This window comes from Dermochelys coriacea, chromosome 18, assembly GCF_009764565.3.
Source record: "Dermochelys coriacea isolate rDerCor1 chromosome 18, rDerCor1.pri.v4, whole genome shotgun sequence".
NCBI classification, from domain to species: domain Eukaryota; kingdom Metazoa; phylum Chordata; order Testudines; family Dermochelyidae; genus Dermochelys; species Dermochelys coriacea.
In genome coordinates, this window is record NC_050085.1 from 5,477,594 (window position 1) to 5,501,512 (window position 23,919).

General features: G+C 50.9%; 1 protein-coding gene across 7 annotated transcripts in view; it reads left to right on the forward strand.

Annotated features, from left to right (window-relative positions):
• PLEKHM2 (pleckstrin homology and RUN domain containing M2) overlaps positions 1-16,084 on the forward strand; it is a 66,712-nt gene extending 50,628 nt beyond the window's left edge. For 4 of the 7 annotated variants that reach the window (XM_043499897.1, XM_043499900.1, XM_043499899.1 and 1 more), the window contains 10 exons: positions 4,349-4,439; positions 4,915-4,979; positions 5,425-5,513; positions 6,574-6,706; positions 7,251-7,441; positions 8,268-8,336; positions 10,195-10,354; positions 13,069-13,248; positions 13,340-13,456; positions 14,318-16,084. In XM_043499897.1, the coding sequence (XP_043355832.1) occupies positions 4,349-4,439; positions 4,915-4,979; positions 5,425-5,513; positions 6,574-6,706; positions 7,251-7,441; positions 8,268-8,336; positions 10,195-10,354; positions 13,069-13,248; positions 13,340-13,456; positions 14,318-14,455 (1,233 nt within the window). In that variant the 3' untranslated portion in view covers positions 14,456-16,084. The remainder of the gene's footprint in view (positions 1-4,348; positions 4,440-4,914; positions 4,980-5,424; positions 5,514-6,573; positions 6,707-7,250; positions 7,442-8,267; positions 8,337-10,194; positions 10,355-13,068; positions 13,249-13,339; positions 13,457-14,317) is intronic. The other 3 variants (XR_006276329.1, XR_006276330.1, XM_038376360.2) reach the window with 3 other exon arrangements.
• Positions 16,085-23,919: the final 7,835 nt, after the last annotated feature.

Here is a 23,919-nt window from a genome sequence, read left to right on the forward strand (position 1 = left end):
TATCAGAGAGATAAATACCAGGGAGGGAGAGGAATTATTTAAGCTCAGTACCAATGTGGACACAAGAACAAATGGCTATAAACTGGCCATCGGGAAGTTTAGACTTGAAATTAGACGAAGGTTTCTAACCATCAGAGGAGTGAAGTTCTGGTATAGCCTTCCAAGGGAAGCAGTGGGGGCAAAGACCTATCTGGCTTCAAGATTAAACTCGATAAGTTTATGGAGGAGATGGTATGATGAGATAACATGATTTTGGCAATTAATTGATCTTTAAATATTCATGGTAAATAGGCCCAATGGCCTGTGACTGTGATGGGATGTTCATAGATTCATAGATACTAAGGTCAGAAGGGACCACTCTGATCATCTAGTCCGACCTCCTGCACAGCGCAGGCCACAGAATGTCACCCACCACTCCTATGAAAAACCTCACCCATGTCTGAGCTATTGAAGTCCTCAAATCATGGTTCAAAACTTCAAGGAGCAGAGAAGCCTCCCTCCAGTCAACCATGCCCCATGCTACAGAGGAAGGCAAAAAAACCTCCAGGGCCTCTCCAATCTGCCCTGGAGGAAAACTCCCTCCCGACCCCAAACATGGCAATCAGCCAAACCCTGAGCACATGGGCAAGATTCACCAGCCAGATACCCAGGAAAGAATTTTCTATAGTAAATCGATCCCATCCATCTAATATCCCATCTCAGGGGATTTGGCCTATTTACCCTGAATATTTAAAGATAAATTACTTACCAAAATCCCATTATCCCATCATACCATCTCCTCCATAAACTTATCGAGTAGAATCTTAAAACCAGATAGATCTTTTGCCCCCACTGCTTCCCTTGGAAGGTTATTCCAAAACTTCACTCCTCTGATGGTTAAAAACCTTCGTCTGATTTCAAGTCTAAACTTCCTGGTGGCCAGTTTATACCCATTTGTTCTTGTGTCCACATTGGTGCTGAGCTGAAATAATTCCTCTCCCTCTCCTATATTTATCCCTCTGATATATTTATAGAGAGCAATCATATCTCCCCTCAACCTTCTTTTAGTTAGGCTAAACAAGCCAAGCTCCTTAAGTCTCCTTTCATAAGACAAGTTTTCCATTCCTCGGATCATCCGAGTAGCCCTTCTCTGTACCTGCTCCAGTTTGAATTCATCCTTTTTAAACATGGGAGACCAGAACTGCACACAGTATTCTAGGTGAGGTCTCACCAGTGCCTTGTATAACGGTACTAAAACCTCCTTATCCCTACTGGAAATGCCTCTCCTGATGCATCCCAAAACCGCATTAGCTTTTTTCACAGCCGTATCACATTGGCAGCTCATAGTCATCCTATGATCAACCAATACTCCAAGGTCCTTCTCCTCTTCCGTTACTTCTAATTGATGCGTCCCCAACTTATAACTAGAAAAGGAGTACTTGTGGCACCTTAGAGACTAACAAATTTTCTTTTTGCGAATACAGACTAACACGGCTGCTACTCTGAAACAACTTATAACTAAAATTCTTGTTATTAATCCCTAAATGCATAACCTTACACTTCTCACTATTAAATTTCATCCTATTACTATTACTCCAGTTTACAAGGTCATCCAGATCCTCCGGTATAATATCCCGATCCTTCTCCGAATTGGCAATACCTCCCAGCTTTGTATCATCTGCAAACTTTATTAGCACACTCCCACTTTTTGTGCCAAGGTCAGTAACAAAAAGATTAAATAAGATTGGTCCCAAAACCGATCCCTGAGGAACTCCACTGGTAACCTCCCTCCAACCTGACAGTTTGCCTTTCAGTAGGACCCATTGCAGTCTCCCCTTTAACCAATTCCTTATCCACCTTCTGATGTTCATATTGATCCCCATCTTCTCCAATTTAACTAATAATTCCCCATGTGGCACGGTATCAAATGCCTTACTGAAATCTAGGTAAATTAGATCCACTGCATTTCCTTTATCTAAAAAATCTGTTACTTTTTCAAAAAAGGAGATTAGGTTGGTTTGGCACGATCTACCTTTTGTAAAACCATGTTGTATTTTGTCCCATTTACCATTGACTTCAATGTCCTTAACTAATTTCTCCTTCAAAATTTTTTCCAGGACCTTGCATACTACAGATGTCAAACTAACTGGCCTGTAGTTACCCGGATCGCTTTTTTTTCCTTTCTTAAAAATAGGAACTATATTAGCAATTCTCCAATCATTCGGTACTATTCCTGAGTTTACAGATTCATTAAAAATTCTTGCTAATGGGCTTGCAATTTCAGGTGCCAATTCCTTTAATATTCTTGGATGAAGATTATCTGGGCCCCCCGATTTAGTCCCATTAAGCTGTTTCAGTTTCGCTTCTACCTCTGATATGGTAATATCTACCTCTATATCCTCCTTCCCATTTGTCATGCTACCATTAGCCCCAAGATCCTCTTTAGCCTTATTAAAGACTGAGGCAAAGTATTTGTTTAGATATTGGGCCATGCCTAGATTATCTTTAACCTCCGCTCCATCCTCAGTGTTAAGCGGCCCCACTTCTTCCTTCTTAGTTTTCTTCTTATTTATATGGCTATAGAACCTTTTACTATTGGTTTTAATTCCCTTTGCAAGGTCCAACTCTACTCGACTTTTAGCCTCTCTGACTTTATCCCTACATCTTCTGACCTCAATTAGGTAACTTTCCTTGCTGATCCCTCCCATCTTCCACTCCCTGTATGCTTTCTGCTTCTTCATAATCACCTCTCTAAGATGCTTGCTCATCCAGCTTGGTCTACAACTCCTTCCTATGAATTTTTTCCCCTTTCTTGGGATACAGGCTTCCGATAGCTTCTGCAGTTTTGATTTAAAGTAATCCCAGGCCTCAACTGCCTTTAGATCCATAAGTTCTTCAGTCCAATCCACTTCCCTAACTAATTGCCTTAATTTTTGAAAGTCAGCCCTTTTGAAATCAAAAACCCTAGTTGCAGATTTATTTTTGTTAATCCTTCCATTTAGTTTGAACTGAATTAGCTCATGATCACTTGAGCCAAGATTGTCCCCTACAACCATTTCTTCTATGAGGTCCTCGCTACTCACCAAAATTAAATCTAAAATGGCATCCCCTCTAGTCGGTTCAGCAACTACTTGATGAAGGAATCCATCAGCTATCGCATCTAGGAAAATCTGAGCCCTATTATTATTACTAGCACTGGTCCTCCAGTCTATATCTGGGAAGTTAAAGTCTCCCATGATCACGCAGTTTCCATTAGTATTTACTTTATTAAAGACATTAAAAAGGGCTCTATCCATAACCAAATTAGATCCCGGAGGTCTATAGCACACCCCAAGCACTATCGCAGGAGAGGCTTTACTAGTTTTCTTCCCCAATGTAATTTTTGCCCAGACAGACTCTGTCTTATCCATTGCATCGCTTCTTATTTCTTTACATTCTAACTCATCGTTGATATACAATGCTACTCCACCCCCTTTACCTTTGTTTCTGTCTTTCCTAAAGAGCACATACCCTTCAATACCTGTAGTCCAGTCATGACTACTATTCCACCATGTTTCTGTTATCCCTATAATATCTGGTTTCACTTCCTGCACCAGTAGCTCTAGTTCCTACATTTTGTTACCTAGACTCCTCGCATTGGTGTATAAACATCTTAATTTTTGCTGTTAGATGTTAGATGGGGTGGGATCTTAGTTATTACAGAGAATTCTTTCCTGGGTATCTGGCTGGTGAATCTTGCCCATATGCTCAGGGTTCAGCTGATCGCCATATTTGGGGTCGGGAAGGAATTTTCCCGACCCCAAATATGGAGGAGGCCCTGGGGGTTTTTTGCCTTCCTCTGTAGCATGGGGCACGGGTCACTTGCTGGAGGATTCTCTGCACCTTGAAGTCTTTAAACCATGATTTGAGGACTTCAATAGATCAAACATAGGTGAGAGGTTTATCACAGGAGTGGGTGGGTGAGATTCTGTGGCCTGCACTTTGCAGGAGGTCAGACTAGATGATCATAATGGTCCCTTCTGACCTTAATATCTATGAATCTATGAATAATATCGTTAGTGCATGGCCCCGTTATAGCACGTCTGCCTTGTGGAGTAGGTGAGACCTGAGGGTGCCCTGGAGCCAGGCTGCAGACAGGGGCATTTCGAAGGCTGTGGTGCAGTCTGGGGACACGGTTATTACATGGGCTAGAGAATCCAAGTGCATGTCAGCCATGTTGGAGGCCACCACATGCTGACCGGATCCCGAAGCTTGTAGCTTTGCACAGTGGAGATGGAATTGTGGCCTTACTGCACGGGCACCCATGGTAACTGTGGGCAGCGAGCATGGAAGCTCTGTTCTTTATGTGTCATCTCTCCTCTTCTCGCAGATGATCCGAATGAGCACCGGGCACATGGAGGGGAATCTTCAGCTGCTCTATGTCCTGCTGACGGACTGTTATGTGTACCTGATCCGGAAAGGTAGCCCATCCCAGTGGCCTCTCTAAATTACCTTCCCGGGAGGCACTGTGGAGGCCAGCAGGGGTCTTTGGTCTTCAGCAGGGGGTTTACCTGTAGAAGTCTAGATGTATCATGAGGGTGGCATGTGGAGTGCACACCCCTATGGAAAGGGCCACCTGTCCCATAGGTTCACACCACAACCAGCTGGCTCCAGGGCATTTGTAATGCTACGTATCAGCTGTTGGGGGAACCAGAGAGGGGCAGGCCTGCTTAGGTGACAGGCACGGTACCTCACCAGCCAGTCTGCCAGGGACAATCCTTCAGGCCCCTGGAAGTTCAGATCCCCTCCTCCTGCTCCTCAGAATCCCTGGGCTGCTAGTTCTGCAGACTGAGCTCTTGCTGCTAGGCGGTGGGCGAGATCTGGGCAAATCTCTGTACTGCGTTTTGGGAGCGTCCTCCCCACCTGCCCATACGCCTGTCCTGTGTCATTTGCTAGGAGCAGCAGAAAAGCCGTACTTAGTGGAGGAGACCGTTTCGTACAATGAGCTAGACTACATCTCGGTGAGTCCAGGCCTGTCGCTCGCAGGGCGCAGCAATGCGCTGGGGGAAGCGGAGGAGATGTTATGGAAAACGCCTCTTGCTTTGCCTGGCTTTTCCAGCCCCCGGGGTCTGTCCCTCCTCTTGCTGTTGGAGGACGCTGAAGAACGACTCTTCCGTGGCAGGGAGGTTTGCAGCCTCAATGCAGGTGACCTAACTGGGGATGCAGAGGGAAGCGCCTTTGCCTTCTCAGCCCTCTGGTGCCACTTGTACCTGCCAACATCATCCCATCCCAGCTGTTGCTCTGCTACCTGGGCTCCGACACAGCCCCTGCTGCTGGCTCCCCCCTGTGGCCCTTAGCCAGCAGTACATCGGCCTTTTCAGGGCACGTTTGGGGGTGCCTTTCCAAGCCTTGTCCCCGTCCTGCTCCTCAGCCACCCTAATGAGCGCTTGTGTGTTACCACGACAGGTTGGCCTGGATCAGCAGACAGTGATGTTGGTCTGCACCAACCGTCGGAAGCAGTTCCTGCTGGACACCGCCGACGTGGCCCTTACAGAGTAAGCGCGACTGCAGTGTGCAAACGGGTTGATCTTTCCGTGCACCTGGGGTTATTTGTCGGCCACTCCCCTAGAGCCTCCAGGCTGCCCCTTATATCTGTGAAATTACTTGGGAAGTAAATGCAAGTGATTCTAATTAAGGGTAGCATTTGGGGAGGGGCTGGATCTCATGATCTCTCTTTCGTTGTTGTTTAAAAGTCCCAGGGCTGTTGCTCAGATTTGAGGGTTGGTTTAATTACAACAATTTAGCCCCACAAATGGTTTGACTTTGAGTGCATTAAAAGTTGCAAAATGCTCCCAACAGCTCCCTCTGCTGGTTGACATGCTGTGCTGTCTGCAGGGCCGCTGCTTTAAATTATCTCTCTAATTATCTTGACACTGCTTGCGTTTGTTTGGTTCCCAAGACCCGCTGGGGTGACCGTGTTTTGCGGTGAACAGCTTTGCCTGTTCTTATTGCAGAAGAAAGGTTTGACATTAGCCTTCCCCCCCATGATCGGACTGTGTCTGACTGGCCCCAGACAGAATAGGGATGAGGACAAATTGTCGGGTTTTGAGTTCACTGGCAAATCTGCAGCTCTGCTGTCACCATGTTGGGCAGGGAGAAGGTGGCTTGTGCCCTCTTGGACTCTTTAGGCCCCAAGTGACCTCTTAGGCAGCACTCTGGACAGCTCTCTCGTAAGCCAGTTGAAATGTTCTCTGTTTGTTTTCCTTCCCAGTGTGTTACTTCAACAGAGCTTTGTAAGTTCAGGTCCCTGAGAGGAGCATTCCCAGGGATCAGCAGCTTCAAAGCTTCCATTTCCTTGGACTCTTACTTTATATCAAGACCCTTTAGCGCCTTTGGGCCCCCATCCTGCAGTTGGATCCATGTAGGTTGAACCTTGTGAACCCCCTTGCGATATCGTTGAGAGGCATGGGTCTGCCCCTGTGGACCTGATTGCAGGATTGAGTCTGCACTATCATTTCTGAGCTGGCATCCCAGCTCTCCTTGTGAACTGGCCTCTAGAAGGGGGTGAGTCCGAGAGGTGACCTCAACGAAGATCTCCATTCTCCCCTCCCCCAGGTTCTTTCTGGTCTCCTTGAAGTCAGCCATGATCAAAGGCTGCCGAGAGCCGCCATACCCCAGCATCCTCACCGACGCCACTATGGAGAAGCTGGCGCTGGCCAAGTTTGTGGCCCAAGAGTCAAAGTGTGAGGTGAGGTGGGAATTAGGGGTATCTTGAAATATTTTCTTCACTGAAGTCTCTTCTTACCAATGTACCTTCTGTGGAGAGCAGCCTCTTACTGGGCTCCTGCATTCTATTCTGCAGTGCCCTCTTCCCACAGGCATTAACTCAACTGTGCAGATCAGTCCTCACCACCTGTCCCTGTTGTGGTCTGTTCACTGCTCCACACCACCCCAGAGACGGCTGCAGTTTCAGCAGTGGGGTCCTGCAGAGGGCTGGGCTGAGTTCAGTTGTTAGGAACTGCATCGAGACGCTCTGGTGGAAGGTGCTCCGTACCAGGATTACGCTGTATTAAATCATGTACCATGTAGTCCCTGACAGGAGCGATTCTCTGACTTGCTGCCCCATCCTTTTCTGTCCAGGCCCTTAAGGCTCTCAGCCAGTCCTGGAGATGTGATTCCTGCGGTATGGACCCCCCAGGCCAGGCTGCTACTATCCCTGGGATTAGCCCCATTGCTGTTAGGCCTGGAAGATTGGTAACCCTTTGCTCAGTCTGCCGGTCTGTCTCTCACAGGCTTCCGATGTGGTCGTGCGCTTCTATGGCCTCGTTCACTGGGAGGACCCCATGGATGAGACATTGGGACCGGCCCCTTCCCTTTACACTTCTTCTGAGAACTCGGTCACTAAAGAAGGCATCCTGCATTACAAGGCTGGGACCTCCTACCTGGGGAAGGAGCACTGGAAGACCTGCTTTGTGGTGCTCAGGTGGGAGCTGGGACTGCATTCACAGAGGCGCTCTGACAGGTCTGGAGTGTGAAGTGCTGAGGGAAGGCAATGCAGTGGGGAAGCCTTGTTGCCTAGTATGAACAGCCTTGTCTGGGGGAGCCTGGACACCCCTGGGCGAGTTCAGGATGGAAAGACACCAGAAATCCCATCCCGACCATCAGCCCTTATTGACCTTAGCAGATTGGCACCATAATATAAGGCTAACTTTTATCCAGGAGCAGGAGTGGGCCTTCTCCACACCCCTCACACCTTCAAATCTCCCTCCCGCCCACCCCCATGGCTGCTAGATTGGGCATTGTTTGGAGCCCACTATTGTTTCTGCTCCAGTAAAGCCAAGTGACCCCTCGGGGCAGAGCCAGAGCTGGGACTTGAATCCAGTCCTGGTTGCTCATAGCAGCAGCCCTGGGAGCTAAGCCCTGGGCAGCCTGCACTTGATGTAAATGATACTCTTCTTGCTGCCCTTATTAATGTTGTACCATGATAGCAAGAGATAGAGAACTCCAAAGATCCTATTGTCCTGAAGCTCAGGATAAAGTCCCCTGATAGAGACTTTATCCAATATCCAGGTGCAGAGCTGACCTGTGCTTCCTTAGCTCTCATTCTGGTGAGGGACACGGGCTCTGGCTACAGCCAGCCTCTCATAGCATCAGTGTGGCTCAGTCCCATCACAGCCTGTGCTGTGCTAGCAGCAGAAATCCAGTGTCTAGCAGGGAGGGAAGTTTATATAACAGCTGCTGGGCTAAAGTGTGTTGCTGGTCAGGCGGCACTAGCTGAGTTATCTACTTTGTCTTGTGTTTCTAATCAGCAGCAATGGGATCTTATACCAGTATCCAGACCGTACTGACATTATCCCTCTGCTCTCCGTTAACATGGGGTAAGTGGGCATTAAGCATGTTTGCTGTGGTGCAGTACTATAGCAATGTTCCTCTCCCTACTGAAATTGTACCTACCGTAGGCAGTTGATCGTGTCACTTGGTCTCATTAGAACTGGTCTGTGGAGTGAGCTAGGGTGTCTTTGTCTGCTCGAAGGGATGTGTACGCTAAGTACATCTGTTACGTCTCCACCAGGAGAAGGCAGCAGCCCATATTTAAGCTGAAGCGGAGAGCGGTAGACGGTCTTTTGGATGATTGGTAATGCGAGCCAGAGCCTTTCACCTGTATTTCACCAGTTGAGATCTCCCAGCAGCAGGGAGAGAAAGTCAGTGATATCTGAGGGGCATTTATGTGAAATGAGTTGGGGGGGCAGATCTCAGGCCAGTCCCTAATGTGCAGGGATCTCTGTTCCACATCAGAGACTACCATTACAGACAGCTGGAGGTCAAATGAGCCATGGAGACTGGACTCACCCACCTGCCCCTCAGGTCCCTGCGGGTTGGGGCTGAGGTACGGAAGCTGGGCAAGGTGAGGCCACTTGCACTGTGCTGGAGATAAGTGCATCCACTTCCCAGGACTGTCGATCCAGCGCTAAGATCATTTGAACCATACATCTGCTGGGGATAACTAGACAGGAATTCCCCAGCGGTTGGCAGGCTGTTAGCAGTGATCCCCGGGTGCAGAGATCAGTCACTGAAATACAACATGGCAGAAACTTTTCTCTTTCTGTGTTAAGTCAAAATTGTTAGGGATCTGGGAGTCAGGACTCCTGGGTTCCGTTCCTGGCTCTGCCACCGACTCCTTGTGTAACCTTGAACAAGAGGCTTAGTCAGTGACTCGGTTTCCCCATTTATAGAAAGTGAGTTATTGTTTGACGCTTTAGTCCTAAACATGTGCACAAGTGCCTGTGAAATCCGTGGGAGCCCCAACCTGTATCTGAGAGCAGAGGATTCCCGTTAGCAGTGCGGTGTTCCCTGAGTTTGGACCCTCCCATGTAAATACCTTCCCCACCCTCACCCCCACGTGCCCCTCTAAGGGCTCTCTGCCAGCCCACCTCACTTGCTCTCCACTCCCGGACGGTGCAGAGGAAGAGAAGCCAGGTTTCTAAACCATAGTGATTTTAGAACCAACATGTCAACTTGCACCTGGGAGACCCAGTGCTGCTCAGAGGGCCTGGACATGCTGGACTCACCGGGACTCGTTTCACCGAGCGCTGAGTTTGCATTCTGTGGGTGTTGCACTAACCCAACGGGAGGTGGCAAAGGTCTGGGGTGATGGTGAGACCAGGAATGCCGCAGACTCTGAGCTACCTAGAGATAGCCCAAAGCAGGCCTGAGTCATCGCTGCTAGCTGGGCGTCCGGAGGGTTATAATTACCCTGGGATTGTGAGCTTCTTGGACAATGAGTGCTGCAGTGGTATATCCACCGCCACCCAACATTACCTCCATCCACTCCAGTCCGAGCCTCAGCCAGCTTGTCATTGGCCAGGCCCCAGTTTTGGCCAGACACTGAGAAAGCTTGGAATCGACCAGACTGAGATCAGGAGCTGTACATCAGAACTAAGAATCAGCACAGCCCCAAACACCTCCCAGTCACTTCCAGTGGCTTCTCATGTGCATTGGAGTTGGGGAAGGGGCAGAACGAAGCCTGAAATCACCCCACACGAGGGGTCCTCCGGCTGACACAAGGTGAGGAGCCTCAGGGCCTGTGAGAGGCACATCTATAACACCTGGTGATGTTGGGGCACATCCTGCCCTCCCTGGAGCAGTGTGCCCAGACGCATGATGGATCTGGGCCCTCTGCTCTCCTCCCTTGTGGTCGTCTCTTAGTCTCTGATCTCTGCTTTCTGACCCTTTCAGGGGGGAGCAGTGTGGCGGGTGCCGGCGATCAAACACCACAGATCGCCCTCACTCCTTCCAGGTGATCCTGACCAACCGCCCTTCCCTGGAGCTCAGCGCCGAGAACGAAGAGGAGATGGCAGACTGGATGCAATACTTGTGCCAGGCCGTATCCAAAGGGGTGAGCAGCTCCCTGTGCGCTCGCTGATCTGTGTGCAGCACAGGGCGACTTTGCATCGTGCCAGGCCATGATCCGTTTTCCTGACCCTGAAGGAAAACCTGCCAGCCAATGAAACCGTTGTGTAGCACTCTGCAGTTAGCGTGCAAGAGGTGTGGGGGGGTGGAGATGAGGGCTGCGGTCCAGCATCATCGTCATCTGTAAATTACACACTGTTTTGTCCATCTGCTTCACATCCATCCCATGCATAAAGGAACCAGGCTCTCTGGCCCTCTCCCAGGGGTTCATTGGAACCTGTTAGAGGGCTTATTTCTTCACCCTCCCACTTCCCTGGTCCTTCTCACGTGAACAGAGAGCAACAATATCCGAAGTCCGAAGGTACAAACAATTCGATGTTTATTGGGGTGAACTTTCAGCAAACTTAAATCCAAGTTCCTTTTCCTTATTTTCGAATCCCAACTTACTTCCTTGCAAAATGACAGGTTTCAGAATAGCAGCCGTGTTAGTCTGTATTCGCAAAAAGAAAAGGAGTACTTGTGGCACCTTAGAGACTAACAAATTTATTAGTTTTTTTTCCACCAAATGCATCCGATGAAGTGAGCTGTAGCTTACGAAAGCTTATGCTCTAATAAATTTGTTAGTCTCTAAGGTGCCACAAGTACTCCTTTTCAACTTACTTACTGTTTGCCCCTAATTTATATAGTAATATTCTCAGCTATAGTTTAACCAATCATTTTACTGAAATTCACCTAACCAATCCTAACATATTGTAACATGATTAGCTAACCAATTATATCCCACCACCTTAATTAGTTTACACACAGCAAAATTAATTATACAGCAGACAGAAACAATCAGAGAACCAGACAGAGACCATGCAAATAAACAATAGCAAAGTGGGAACTATAATGACCAAACAATACAGAAGTGAGGATTTCTCAGCTACATCTATAAAGACTTAAGGGTTTCCCAGCTGTGTCTATTGATAAGCGAGTTCTTACCAAACAGAAAACTATCAAACTAAATTTCCTTTTACATCTTCTAGGCTCTTCCCTTTCTCTGGAGGTGATAGCTTGGGTCACCTTGCTAACAGCCCCAAATTGCCTTATTTCAATATGACTAGTTTGAAACGTGTGAGGACCTGGCTGTTTGCTTTCCAGCTTATCGCTGCTCTCACTGCTTAGCCAAAGGCCTTAGCTTAAGAAAAGGGCCTCAGACTGTCGCAGTGAGAGAAGGCCCTTACACAGGCAGACAGTGATTTTGATTCTCTCTTTTATACCTCTAACTAGCTAAATGATAAACATAGACCTACATTCTTAAAGTCTAGGCCTATATAGACAGGCCTGAATATCTATATCCTAACAGGTTTCAGAGTAGCAGCTGTGTTAGTCTGTATTCGCAAAAAGAAAAGGAGGACTTGTGGCACCTTAGAGACTAACAAATTTATTAGAGCATAAGCTTTTGTGAGCATCCGATGAAGTGAGCTGTAGCTCACAAAAGCTTATGCTCTAATAAATTTGTTAGTCTCTAAGGTGCCACAAGTACTCCTATATCCTAACACTCCACCCCCCCCTTTTTTTTTTCTCTTGGGATTTTTCTGCCCAGGTATTCCTGGAAAAGAGTAGGACATATGGAGACACACTTCCTGATAGGGCCAGGCAATCAAGGTGGAAGGTGTCGATATTTCATCTGTCCCACTGCCCGTTGTGTAGTACTGTGTCCTGCACCTTCTCTTTTATGGGCATACCACACCTATTCTAATTAGTGTTCCAGACTTTCACCTGCCAGCCAATGAAACCTTTGTGTAGCACTCTGCAGTAAGCGTGCAAGAGGTGGGGGGGAGGGCTGCAGTTCAGTATCATCATCATCTCTAAATTACACACTGTTTTGTCCATCATCCCATCTGCTCCACATCCATCCCATGCGTAAAGGAACGAAGCAGAACCCTCTGGGGTCACTTTCCACATTGGGGCAGTGCTTGGTCCTCGGTACCAGGTTTGTAAAATGACTCTGGCTTTGTAGACTGTAGCCTCTTAGACGTCTGCTGTGCCCATAGCATCAAGTGGTGGGGTCTTGACTCAAGGAGCCCCCGCATGCTGAAGTGATCCCCTTTTCCATACTGTCATGGTGTTGATACATAGCACAGGCAGACAGCCGTGGTGCTCTGGGGCAACGACTGTCCTGCGGGAAGGAGACCAGGCTCAGGCATGGCTGGGGGGCTCAGTCTCTGGGGCACGGAAGCAGCTGGTGAATCAACCACTGCTTCCCCCTCAGCCAACAGAGCGGCCCTGGCTTCAAAGCACATCTGTCTGTTCAGACACTTGGCCAGCCCCTCCCCAGAGCATCTGAGCACTGTCGTTTCTAGGGCCTCTGTGACTGGACCAAAGGGGCAGATCTCAAGGGATCCTTAAGGTAAATAGTGAGACAGAGTCTCCTGCACAGCCCAGGATTTGAAGCTGCAGAGGTGACCTGGAGTAGGATCTTGGAGAATGGGCCAATGGAGGATGGGCAAGATCCTCTGCTGGCGTAGATCAGTGTGGCTCCACTGAAGTCATTCACCAGTTGTGGCTCTGGGCCTGGGAGTGGCTTCTATCTCAGGCACACACAGCAGTGTCCAGAGAGAGACCTCGGCACATACACTGGGGCTGGATGAGAAGCAGAGAATTGTGGCCTGCAGCCAGCAGGTTCTAATGGTTTACCTTTTCCCCCGCCGCCAGGTTATCCCCCAGGGCGTGGTCCCCACACCTTGCATCCCCTGCTGCCTTGTCATAACCGACGAGAAAGCCTTCACCTGCCACGAGGACTGCCAGACGAGCTTCTTCCGCTCGCTCGCCACCGTGGAGCTGCCGGACGTGGCCACTGTCTCTACGGAAGCCAGCAAGGAGTACTGTATAATAGTGAGTGTGGGCGTGTGCGTGGGCCTGACAGGTATACGGAAGGGGAGCTGGCTCCAGTAAGTAACTGCTGTGCCTCTCTGTTGACATTTAGGAGTTTGCTCAGGATCGCAACCAGTTCCTGCCCCCCTGGGTCCTGTACTTTAGTTGCACTACCGAACTGGAGAGGTTCCTCTTGGCGCTGAGCACTGTATGGAGAAATATCTACCAGGTAAACAGGCCCAAGGCAGCGCTGGCAGCAGGGTGAGCTGCCTATTCCTGCATCCCTAGCTGGGTTAGGAGGCCTGACTGCAGGGAATGGGTGGCGCTGGCTGGCCTTGCAGAGGTTGGCCTACATCTGCCAGCAGCTGGGTCGGGTTCAAACTCTTGGCCTCCATGCTTAGGGTGAGAGAGCAGTGAAGATCCACTGAGCCTGCTGGGTCAACACAGCCCCCACTCCTTCCTTCTGCGGGTCGGGTTTGGTGGCCGTGGGGAGAGCTGTGTGCCTGTGGAGGGGGCAGCCACCAAGTGGTGTGCCCGGGGAGCGATGGGCAGTACCCACAGCTGGGGGTGTCACGTGGCTATCCTCACTGGAGGCTGCAGCTCACAGCCTGCACTGGAGATGAGTCAGCTGTGATGTGTGTCCTGCTCAAGGCAGGCTCTGTCCAGGGATAACAGTGGAGGCTATGGGGCAGGACTGAGGGGTATCAGCAGAGCTGGGGTATGGGGACCCAGAACCGGATTGGCAGCAAGTGCCACAGGTCAAGAGTGAAGGGCGTTGGGGCGAAGACTGGAAGAGCAGGGAGGACTGCAGGGCAGGCGGGAGAGTTATCAGGAGAGCGTGGGGGGAGGCTAACCGTGACATAACTCATCCCCCACACTGCCAGCACTGTTAGTCCTGCTCTTCCACAGACCCTAGTTCATCTGGAGAGCCAAAGCAGTTCGTGGTGGTGGCGAGGTTCCTCAAATGGCCATGTGCCGCTCACATCCTGGGCAGTGACCCCCAGGGTTCCTCGGGCCTGACGCAGCCCCACGCCGTCTTACAATTTGTGCCACTCTGCTGCAGTGACCTGTGGCTCTCTGGGTGTTCCAGGTTGATCTCCGGCACAAGGCAATCCAAGAAGCCTCGGTCAAGAAGAAATGCGAGGATGCCTTGAGTCTGATCCACAGCTCCTGGCAGCGCAGCGACAGCCTATGCCGTGGCCGAGACTCCCGGGACCCCTGGTGTTAACAGAGGGAAAGACACAACCCCACGTTATAAGAGGCACAAACTAACCTACCCACCCCTGACGCTAACTCTGTGGGGCAATCCTGCCCCTGTCCTGGTGGTGGCAGGTGGAGGCGGGCGGACTCTCTTTAGCAAACCTGCTTACGTTCTCCTTGGCAGTGTTTGAACTCGCTGCAGGCGGGGTTCCCAGTGATGTCCCTCTAGCTGGGAGCCTACGTGTGTATATCCTGGATTGGCCGAGCACCGCCTCTCAGCGCTTGCAATAGCGAAGCTTGGGCTTGTTGAGCAGAAGCCTTCACCCTGCACCGTGGTACGTCACTTCTCTGCTGCTTTGCAGCGGGACCATATGGTACCAGGTCCACAGCGTGGGAGATAGGGGAGCTTCATTTAGGTCAACCACCATGTGTGGACACCTGCATTAAGTTCTTTGTGCAGCGGGCCTTGCAGAGACTCTGACTGGGTCCAGGCTCTCCTCCATCATCCAGCTGCCTCTGGGCAAGTTACTCTCTCCTTAAAGGAATAATAACCTAATATTAATGAGGGTGGGGTGGGTCTGGGCAGAGCGTTCACTTGTTTCATCATTGGCCACCAGACTGGGTCCGAGCGCTTGTACTGATTAGTTGTTCATTTTAGAACACGTTAGGTTGTAAATGTGAGATTGGAACACTAAATAGCTGCTGTGCATGTTTTATCCTTGCTAATACAATCGCAAACTAATGCACTGCTTCACCTCAAGGGACGCTCATCCCCCCGCCCCAACACCTCTCCTTGACCGTTCATGAGTTGCATGGGCTGGGTCTTCTCTGCCCAGGAGATCTCTCTTGTATTAATAGATCTCTGCCCAGGGCACATAACCTGTCCCATCACAGCCCTACAAAGCCGCAGCGTGAAAGAAAGATGTAGCTCAGGTAGAAGAAGTTGCACCTGGGCTAGCTCAGTTTTTGGGCTGTGGTCGTGGATTCCTGGGTCTGATCTGATGTCTAAACGGGGAGAGAATGGAAGAAGCTGGAGCGCAGGGTTGTGCTTGATCCAAAATCAACCCCCTTCTGGAAGCACAAGCGGCATGTTCAGCATCAGAGATGTTGTCCGTTGGTATGTAGGCGCCTCTCTCTTCCACCCTCTTGCCCAGTGGCAGCTGCTGGAGTCGTTAGGAGATTTGACACAGACAAGGGGGGAGTGTTGAGAAATACTGAAGGAAATCCAGGCTACCTAATGTGGGAGGAGCAGAGAGATTTAGACACATGGGGATTGAGAATTTCAGAGTATTCTAGAGGATTTGGACAAACGCCTTCCATTCATTTAACTGGAACATGTGTCTAAATCTCCTGGATTGCTTTGCAAATCTCAACTTTGAGAGAGGTAGTACAAATATTTGAGGGGGGGATATCTATTAATCCTTTGTGTGCAAAAGCAAATCCTTATGAAACTGGGGCCATGTAAGGTAAGAGCAATTATCCACTGTGAAGAGTGGTTTGGGGTTTTTATTTGTTTGGGGATTTTTTTAATAAATTGGAGACCTAATGTAATATATATTCATGGGGCTTTTTTTTCAGGAGGTGAACTATGTGACTGAATGTACGTGTATATACATCTGCTTCCTCTGCCCCCGAATAAATACTCATTGGTAACTTGGTGTCTGTCCTGCTGACTTCTGGTGAGCTGGAATTCTCTCATTGGCAGCTGGTTTTCCTCTGTGGCTTGCTCTAAATCTATGGGCCAGGATCATCATCGGTCTGGGGTCTGAGGCTGGTCCCATTGCTGGGAGGAGTGTAGGACTTTGAGAACCAAGCAGTGGGGTGTTGAAGGTGCAGAGTTTGCCCTGGGCTCTGCCCACAGTTTGAAACGGGAGGAGACCCTGAGCCATATAATGAATCTGTAAAAGAAGAACCCCTGTCTCCTGTTACTGTGCTTAGCTGGACTCCCCTGGGCCTGCCTAGGCATTGTCTGGGCTAGACTGTTGCACAGCTTCCTGTACCTAGGTATAGTTAAAGTGCTAGAACTCCCCTGGTGGGCATGCAGTTTTGGTACAATGGTTCCCATGCAGAAAGGGGCACCCGCTGACCGGGTAGAAGGCACCTGTGTCCACACGAGGGGTTGTACAGGAAAAACAATCACGCTCCTAACCTACTGGGAGAGCAAGCCTTGGACTAGACCAGGGGTCTCAAACTCAAATGACCACGAGGGCCACATGAGGACTAGTGCATTGGCCCGAGGGCTGCATCACTGACACGCCCCCATCGCTGCCCCCAGCTCTGCCCCCACTCCACCCCTTCCATGAGGCCCTGCCCCTGCCCCACCTCTTCCCACTCCTTCCCTGCCCCCGTTCCAACCCCTTCCCCAAAGTCCCCAGCCCATCTCCGCTCCCTCCCTGCCCCCAGGGCATGTAGGAGGGGTGCAGGGTGTGGCAGAGGGTTGGGGTGCAGGCAGCGGGGTCAGGGCAGGGAGTTGGGATGCAGGAGGGGTATGGGGTACAGGAGGTGGCTCAGGGTAGGGGGGTTGGGGTGCAGGAGGGGTGTGGGGTGTGGCAGGGGGTTGGGGTGCAGGAGGTATGCGGGGTGCAGCAGGGGGCTCAGGGCAGGGGGTTGGGCTGCAGGTGGGGTGCAGGATGCAGGAGATGGCTCAGGGTAGGGGGTTGGGATGCAGGAGGGGTATGGGGTGCAGGAGGTGGCTCAGGATAGGGGTTTGGGGTGCAGGAGGGATGTGGGGTGCAGCGGGGGCTCAGGGCCAGGGGTTGGGGTGCAGGAGGTGGCTCAGGGTAGGGGGTTGGGGTGCAGGAGGGGTGTGGGGTGTGGCAGGGGGTTGGGCTGCAGGAGGGGTGCGGGGTACGGCAGGGGGCTCAGGGCAGGAGGTTGGGGTGTGGGGTACAGGAGGGGTTCGGGGTGAAGGCTCCGGCCTGGCGCCGCTTACCTAGAGCGGCTCCGGGGTAGCAGCTGCCCGCACCAGGGCCAGGGCAGGCTCCCTGCCTGCCCGGGCCTCGGCCCCGCCCCCGCGCCGCTCTGCGAAGCAGCCGGAACCACGTCCCTGCAGCCCGGGGGGAGGGGGCGGGGCACAGGGCTCCGTGCGCTTCCTGGCCACTCCTCCAGGTACCTCCCCCAAAGCTCCCGTTGGCCGCGGTTCCCCATTCCCGGCCAATTGGAGCTGCGGGGGTGGTGCCTGGAGGCCAGGGCAGCGCACGGAGCCCGCTACCCCCACCTGCCCGGGCTGCAGGAACGTTGTGCCGGCTGCTTCAGGGAGTGGTGTGGGGGTCGTGGGGGCCAATCCCGCCGGCCGGATCCAGCCTGCCGGCTGTAGTTTGCCTACCCCTGGCCTGGAGATAGGCCGTGGGGGCACGGTCTGCTTGGCGGGCCGAAGAAAATAGCCCCGCGGGCCGTGTGTTTGAGACCCCTGGACTAGACCATTTGGGTGTGTTGTAACATTGCTAATGGATTGACAGCTCACATGAGTATACGCGTAGATGTTTCATCAGTGTTTGACCCTAGCTCAGCCTAAGGTGAAGCAAGACCAGGAGCAAACGTTTGTGAAATGGCTCCATTAGCATTCCCAGTCGTGGGAGTTAATGTGGTTTGGCGATTGCCTAACAAGCCTTACAGCCTGGCCGTAGCTATAGACTAGGCGTATTGCTAGATACATCCAAGCTGGCTGGGTGTGGGGAGGAATTCTCTTTTATTGGTTATTTTTCTCCCTCCCACCCACTGCCCCATGTCCTATTTGTTGTGCCAGTCTCTGGCCCAGCCCAAGTGAATCACTCTGCGGCATTAGCACCGCAGGGGAAGGGGTAACAGATTTTCCTGAATCCAGCCACATGTTTTGCTTTGGGTTGTTTTATGAGACAAGCGTCTCATAAAACCTCTTCTCAGAGCACGAGCACTGGCAGCTCGTTTCGGATTGCACAGACATTGCAAATTGGCCCTCGCTCCCTCTCACATTGCAGATTAACCTTCACCCAATTACACTCCCTCCATCTGTCCAGATTCCTGTTTCATTTGGGCCTGGTTACAGCTCAAGGTCTGGACTGTCTCTCTCTTGTATCATGCAATTGGCACCTGCTCCAGTGACTGCTGGCTTGTGCTCCTGAGCGTGCTCTACTTCTCTTGGGGGGTTTCAGAGCTAAGGGTAGAGCAGGGTGGCCCTGTGGTGGTGAGGGCTTTAGTTTAGGACCTGGGTTTGAGTCCCTACTCTGCCACAGACTCATTGTGTGGCCTTGGGCCAATCACTTGGGCCCAGATCCTCAGTGGAAGTTAAGTGCCTAAATACCTTTGATGACCTGGGCCTTTAATGACTTGGGCTCTGCCTCCCGGGGGGGGGGCTGAGGGGACAAATACATTCAAGATTGTGAGGTGCCCAGATACTGTGGTGACAGGGGTGACATACTGTCCCCCAGAGAGAGACATACGCTCAGCTGAGACATACTGAAGAGACACTACCCTCCCGCTGGCAAGAAGGGAAAGGGGAATTGATCTGGACCCTTTGATCACCCCCAGCCTGCCTGGTTAAGGGGTGTTTGGAGCTCCCAGAGCTCCCCCACCCGTCTTTCCTGGAATGCAGAGAACTGGGCCATTGCTCCCCGCTGACCACCAGGGATACTACGATAACATTGTCAAACCGTGTCACCTCATCCCAGATTAACCCTTTCCACTCCTGGAAAGGTGGCTATGAAAGGTGGGAGAGTTGAGGGTTTCTGGTGGGAAGGGTCCCCTCTCTGATTTTGGGGGTCAGATCCCTGACCCTAGTGCCCAGCCCTGATTCTGGGTTATACAGTCGCTGACGGTGTCCTTGCAGGGGCTCCATGTTTGTCTGCTCTGTGGGGAGTGTCGAGGATTCACTGGGGGTAAGAGTCTGGGAGGGATGGGGGATGATATCAAGTCTGAACCTAAAGTCAGCTGGGTGAGGTAACAGACAAATGTTCTCCTCAGCTGGGAGCTAGTGATTAATTTACCAACTTGTACTATTAGTCACAGGTTTCAGAGTAGCAGCCGTGTTAGTCTGTATTCGCAAAAAGAAAAGGAGTACCGGTGGCACCTTAGAGACTAACAAATTTGTTAGTCTCTAAGGTGCCACCGGTACTCCTTTTCTTTTTACTATTAGTCAGTTACTTACCCACATGGCCTGGGAAGCGACCAGACTCAAATAAGGGACCATATGCACCTGCTGGCTAAAGCAGAGGCCTGGGAATTAGAATATCTACGGGCTCCTCCTGGCTCTGCACTGCCTTTGTGACCCCCTGGGCAGGTCTCTTCCCCTCGCTGTGCATCAGTTTCCCCATCAGTAAAATGAGGATGATGCTGACCCTGCAGCCATGCTGAGAGGATCAAAGGGAAGTTCTGCTCTGTAAAGTGACTGCAAAAAAGCACAGAGCTTCAGGAGCGCTGTGCATGTAGCTGACTGTGCTTAGAGGGTGGGGAACTAACCGTATTGTTCCACCTGGCTGATCAGTGATCCCCAGAAGATGATGCTCCCTTCCCTGAATTCTCATCCATCCCTTGACAGCTGGCATTTGAGCAATGATAGAATAAATGTCAAATGGAATCACATGTTGGTTCTGGCCTAGAATTGCCCATAAGGCCGAAGCCCAGTTCCTGTTCTTAGGCATGTTAATCAGGTAACCGCAGCCCAGATCCACAGCAGCAGTTAGGGTCCTAGGTCCCCTTGATTTCAAGGGAAGTTGGGAGCCCCAGAACCTTTGGGGATCTGGGCCCAAGCCTTTTCTCCTTCCAAAACAAGGCTGTTTTGCAGGAGCCCCTCAGATAGGGGACATGCTGCTTCCAAAATCCCCTCAAGTGGTTGCCATCTTTTACTAGCCAATGTTCACCATGTCCCGGTGGAGGAGCATCCCAGCACGGGGGGAGATCATGAAAGTTATAAATGGCCTTTGGCAGGCTGCCTCCTATTGACTTTCAGTGAGAATTAGATGCCTAACTTTGATTAGCTTCCCTCCTGGTGTGGGTGTGCTCAGGAGGAGGGTCCCCACCAGCCACCATCTAAAAACAAGTGTGAGTGAGGTGCAGGATGGATACCAACCCCCTGCCTCTTTGGAGTTTGGGCCACTTGTCTTCAGAACCCCTCCCTGGTTGGCAGCCCAGCTTCTCTCCTGTTAGATCGCAGGGAACATTGAATTGCCCCAGAACCCTTCTTGAACTCGGATCAGAGCTCATCCTGTCACCAGCTGCAGGTGACTGGAGGCAGGGGCTGCTATTTTCATGGCATTTCTCTGCCCTTTCGAAGGTTCATCTGACTCTGGAATGCTCTGGGTGTGGGAACAAGGGTATTCCTAGAAACAGCTGCCCTGCAAAGCACAATCCACCTGCTGCTCCGCAGGAGTCTACAGCTGTAACCCTGCAGGCGCTCACCTGGAAGGCAAAGCGCCTTGGAGCCGGATCCAGAGAGAGCTGGTTGTTGCATCAGTCCCGATGAACTAATGCTCTGAGCTCTCCTAAATGGCCACAGCACCAGGAGAACACAGCAACTGAGCCAGTTCAGAGGGAAAACCTTCTCCTCCTGCATCCCCATCTGTGATGAGAGCATTTAAAGCACAGGTGGCACCTGGGTGCGGGGTCTGCAAAGTGTGGAATCCGAATTCCCAGCCTGTAAGAGATCCCCTGGGAGCCAGGGATCCTCTGCCCTGTTGCACCCCAGAGCATTTGGGGTAGCTAATGACTCAAACCAGTTTGCTACGAATCCTACAATGCATTTGGTTCTCTGCTGGTTTTACTGTATTTCAGCTTACGGGGGTGCACCCCTGGAAGAAGAGAGCAGCTCTGTGTTTAGCGAACAGTTAAGGGCCAGTCAAAGGGTCACCCGATGAAATGAATAGGCAGCAGGTTTAAAATAAACCAAAGGAAGTATTTCTTCACACAATGCACAGTCAGCCTGTGGAACTCCTTGCCAGGGGATGTTGTGAAGGCCAAGACTATAACAGGGTTCAAAAAAGAACTAGATAAGTTCCTGGAGGATAAGTCCATCAATGGCTATTAGCCAAGATGCTCATGCTCCAGGACCAGGTGCCCTTAAAACTCCAACTACCAGAAGTATCTGGCACCAGCCACTGTCAGAAGATGAGACACTGGGCCAGATGGACCAGTGGTCTGACCCACTATAGTCATTCCAATGTAAAATGGCTTTCCAGGAATATCCTGATGTGGTCTGAATGATATTCACAGCCATCACTGAGGTAGGCACTCACACCAGACTAACTTCACAGATGTCCTTGCATTCATGCCTGCATTACACTGGTGCTTGTGAGAAGAGACTCAGGCCCCAGGAGAGGCAGTGTGGCTTAGTGGATAGAGCCTTGGGCTGGGATATGGGGTCTAGTCCCAGCTCTGGCACTGACCTGCTGGGTGACCTTAGGCAAGTCACTTTCCTGCTTGGTGCCTTGGTTTCTCCCTCTGTGTAGCAGGGATAATGATCCTGACCTCCTTTGTAGAGCACTTTGAGAGCGACTGATGCAAAGCGGTAGATAAGAGTTAGGGGTTATTATTAGGAGCCTGGAAACAGCACCTACTACAATGGGTCCTGACTGGGGGTCTTTAGGTCAGTGGTTCTCAACCAGGGGTACGTGTACTCCTGGGGGTATGCAGAGATACATCAACGCATCTAGAGATTTGCCTAGTTTTACAACAGGCTTCATAAAAAGTGCTAACAAAGTCAGTACAAACTAAAATTTCATACAGACAATGACTTGTTTACACTGCTCTATAGACTATACACTGAAATGTAAGTACAATATTTATATTCCAATTGATTTATTTTATAATTATATGGTTAAAAATGAGAATGTAGGCAATTTTTCAGTCATAGTGTGCTGTGACACCTGTATTTTTATGTCTGATTTTGTAAGCACGTAGTTTTTAAGTGAGGTGAAACTTGGGGGTACACAAGACAAATCAGACTCAAGAAAGGGGTACAGTTGTCTGGAAAGGTTAAGAGTCACTGCTTTAGGTGATCAGAACACTGACTGCAGTGACGGGAGCCAGTCTGTGGCGGTAGGGGACACATGGGGACCACTAGGCTTTAGTCACACAGAGCTGGGCCTGGCTTCGAGGGGATCCATCACCAGAGACAACAGGGCAAGCCCAGTAAGACTAGAGAGATCCTGACTCTGGCGCTAAGGCCTCGAGCCTAGAAGTCCCATAAGGAAGTTGGTGCTCTCTAGTATTTGCATCTTCTCCCAGGGAGTGCTGTATGTGTGGGGATGTCTTCCCCCCGCTGCACATCATGCTCTGTCAGACTTCAGCAAACGGACCCTCATGGAACAAAAGACCCGACTCGGCCTTGTGCGTTCCTGGATGGCAATGGGGAAGGAGCAGCCGCGCCTGTGTGCTTGGAACGGAGAGGCTGCCCCTCTCCCAGGTCGGGGCTGGGTTTGGGAGCTCATGTCCGGGCGCAGCTCAGGAGCTGTGTTGTGTAGAAGAATGTTCTCAGTCGCCCCCAGCAATAATCGCCGCTGAATCCCTGCGCTGTCCACAGGCCATGTGCCGAGAGGGTCTCCGCCAGGACAGGGACTTGGGCACAGATACAAAGGTTGCCACTAACAAGGCAACACAATTGCTCAGGAGACCAAGGCTATTTCATGGGTGTGTTGGCTTCCCTGCAGTTTGGCCTTTGCTTTCCCATGCCGTATATTTGTTTTAAGGGCATTTGTCTATCAGGTGCCGCAGTCACTGGCTCCCTAATAAAGCCCCATCAGCCATTACCCTTGCAAGATGGATTGTATTCAGTGCTCTGAGTTTATAAGTGCAAAGTCTGATGATGTGCGTTAAAGTGATAGAGGCTCAACACTACAGTGAGTGGGGCTATATAAATTCCTTTGGCAGACTGGAGGCTGATTGAGGGGAAAGGGGGTGACCAGGCCTTGCCTAAGAAGCGCACGACAAACTGCAATCCATTTCTGACTCCCGCCTAGGGCCACAAGTCACGTGCTGTTTACCTATCCAGTGCACATTCCCCCCCACCCCCGATATAGTAAAGCTATTACAGTAGCGCTATTGCATTGCTCAGCTATGGGGGACAGAGCCTATTTGCTAACAGCTGGGGAAGGTCTATCCCATGGGACAGACCACAGACCTGCCGGGGACCTCAAGCGTGCATCCAGTCCAGCCCCCTGCACAGGTGCAGCTCTTGTTATTTTTACTTTGTTCGCCTGGCTGAGGTTGGGAAGGCTTGTTTGCAATGACAGCAACTTGTATCTGGCAACTGCCACCAGCAGCTGTTGTGTACATGTTGGGGAGTGGGAGCCCAGCCAGGGACCTAGGTGCTAGCAAATGTTCCTCCAGCTGGATGCCACATGTGGGAAAAGCCTTTAGCCTGATGGAGACCTGCCCCACAGAGTTTTCACCCTGTGTCGCTCCATGCAGAGGTTGTGCTAAAGGGCAGACCAGCAGCGAGCTATAAACAGGGCTCACAATAAACACAGCCCCAAATAGAAAGTCCAGCCCAAGACTGAGTTCTGGTTGGGTTACATTACACGG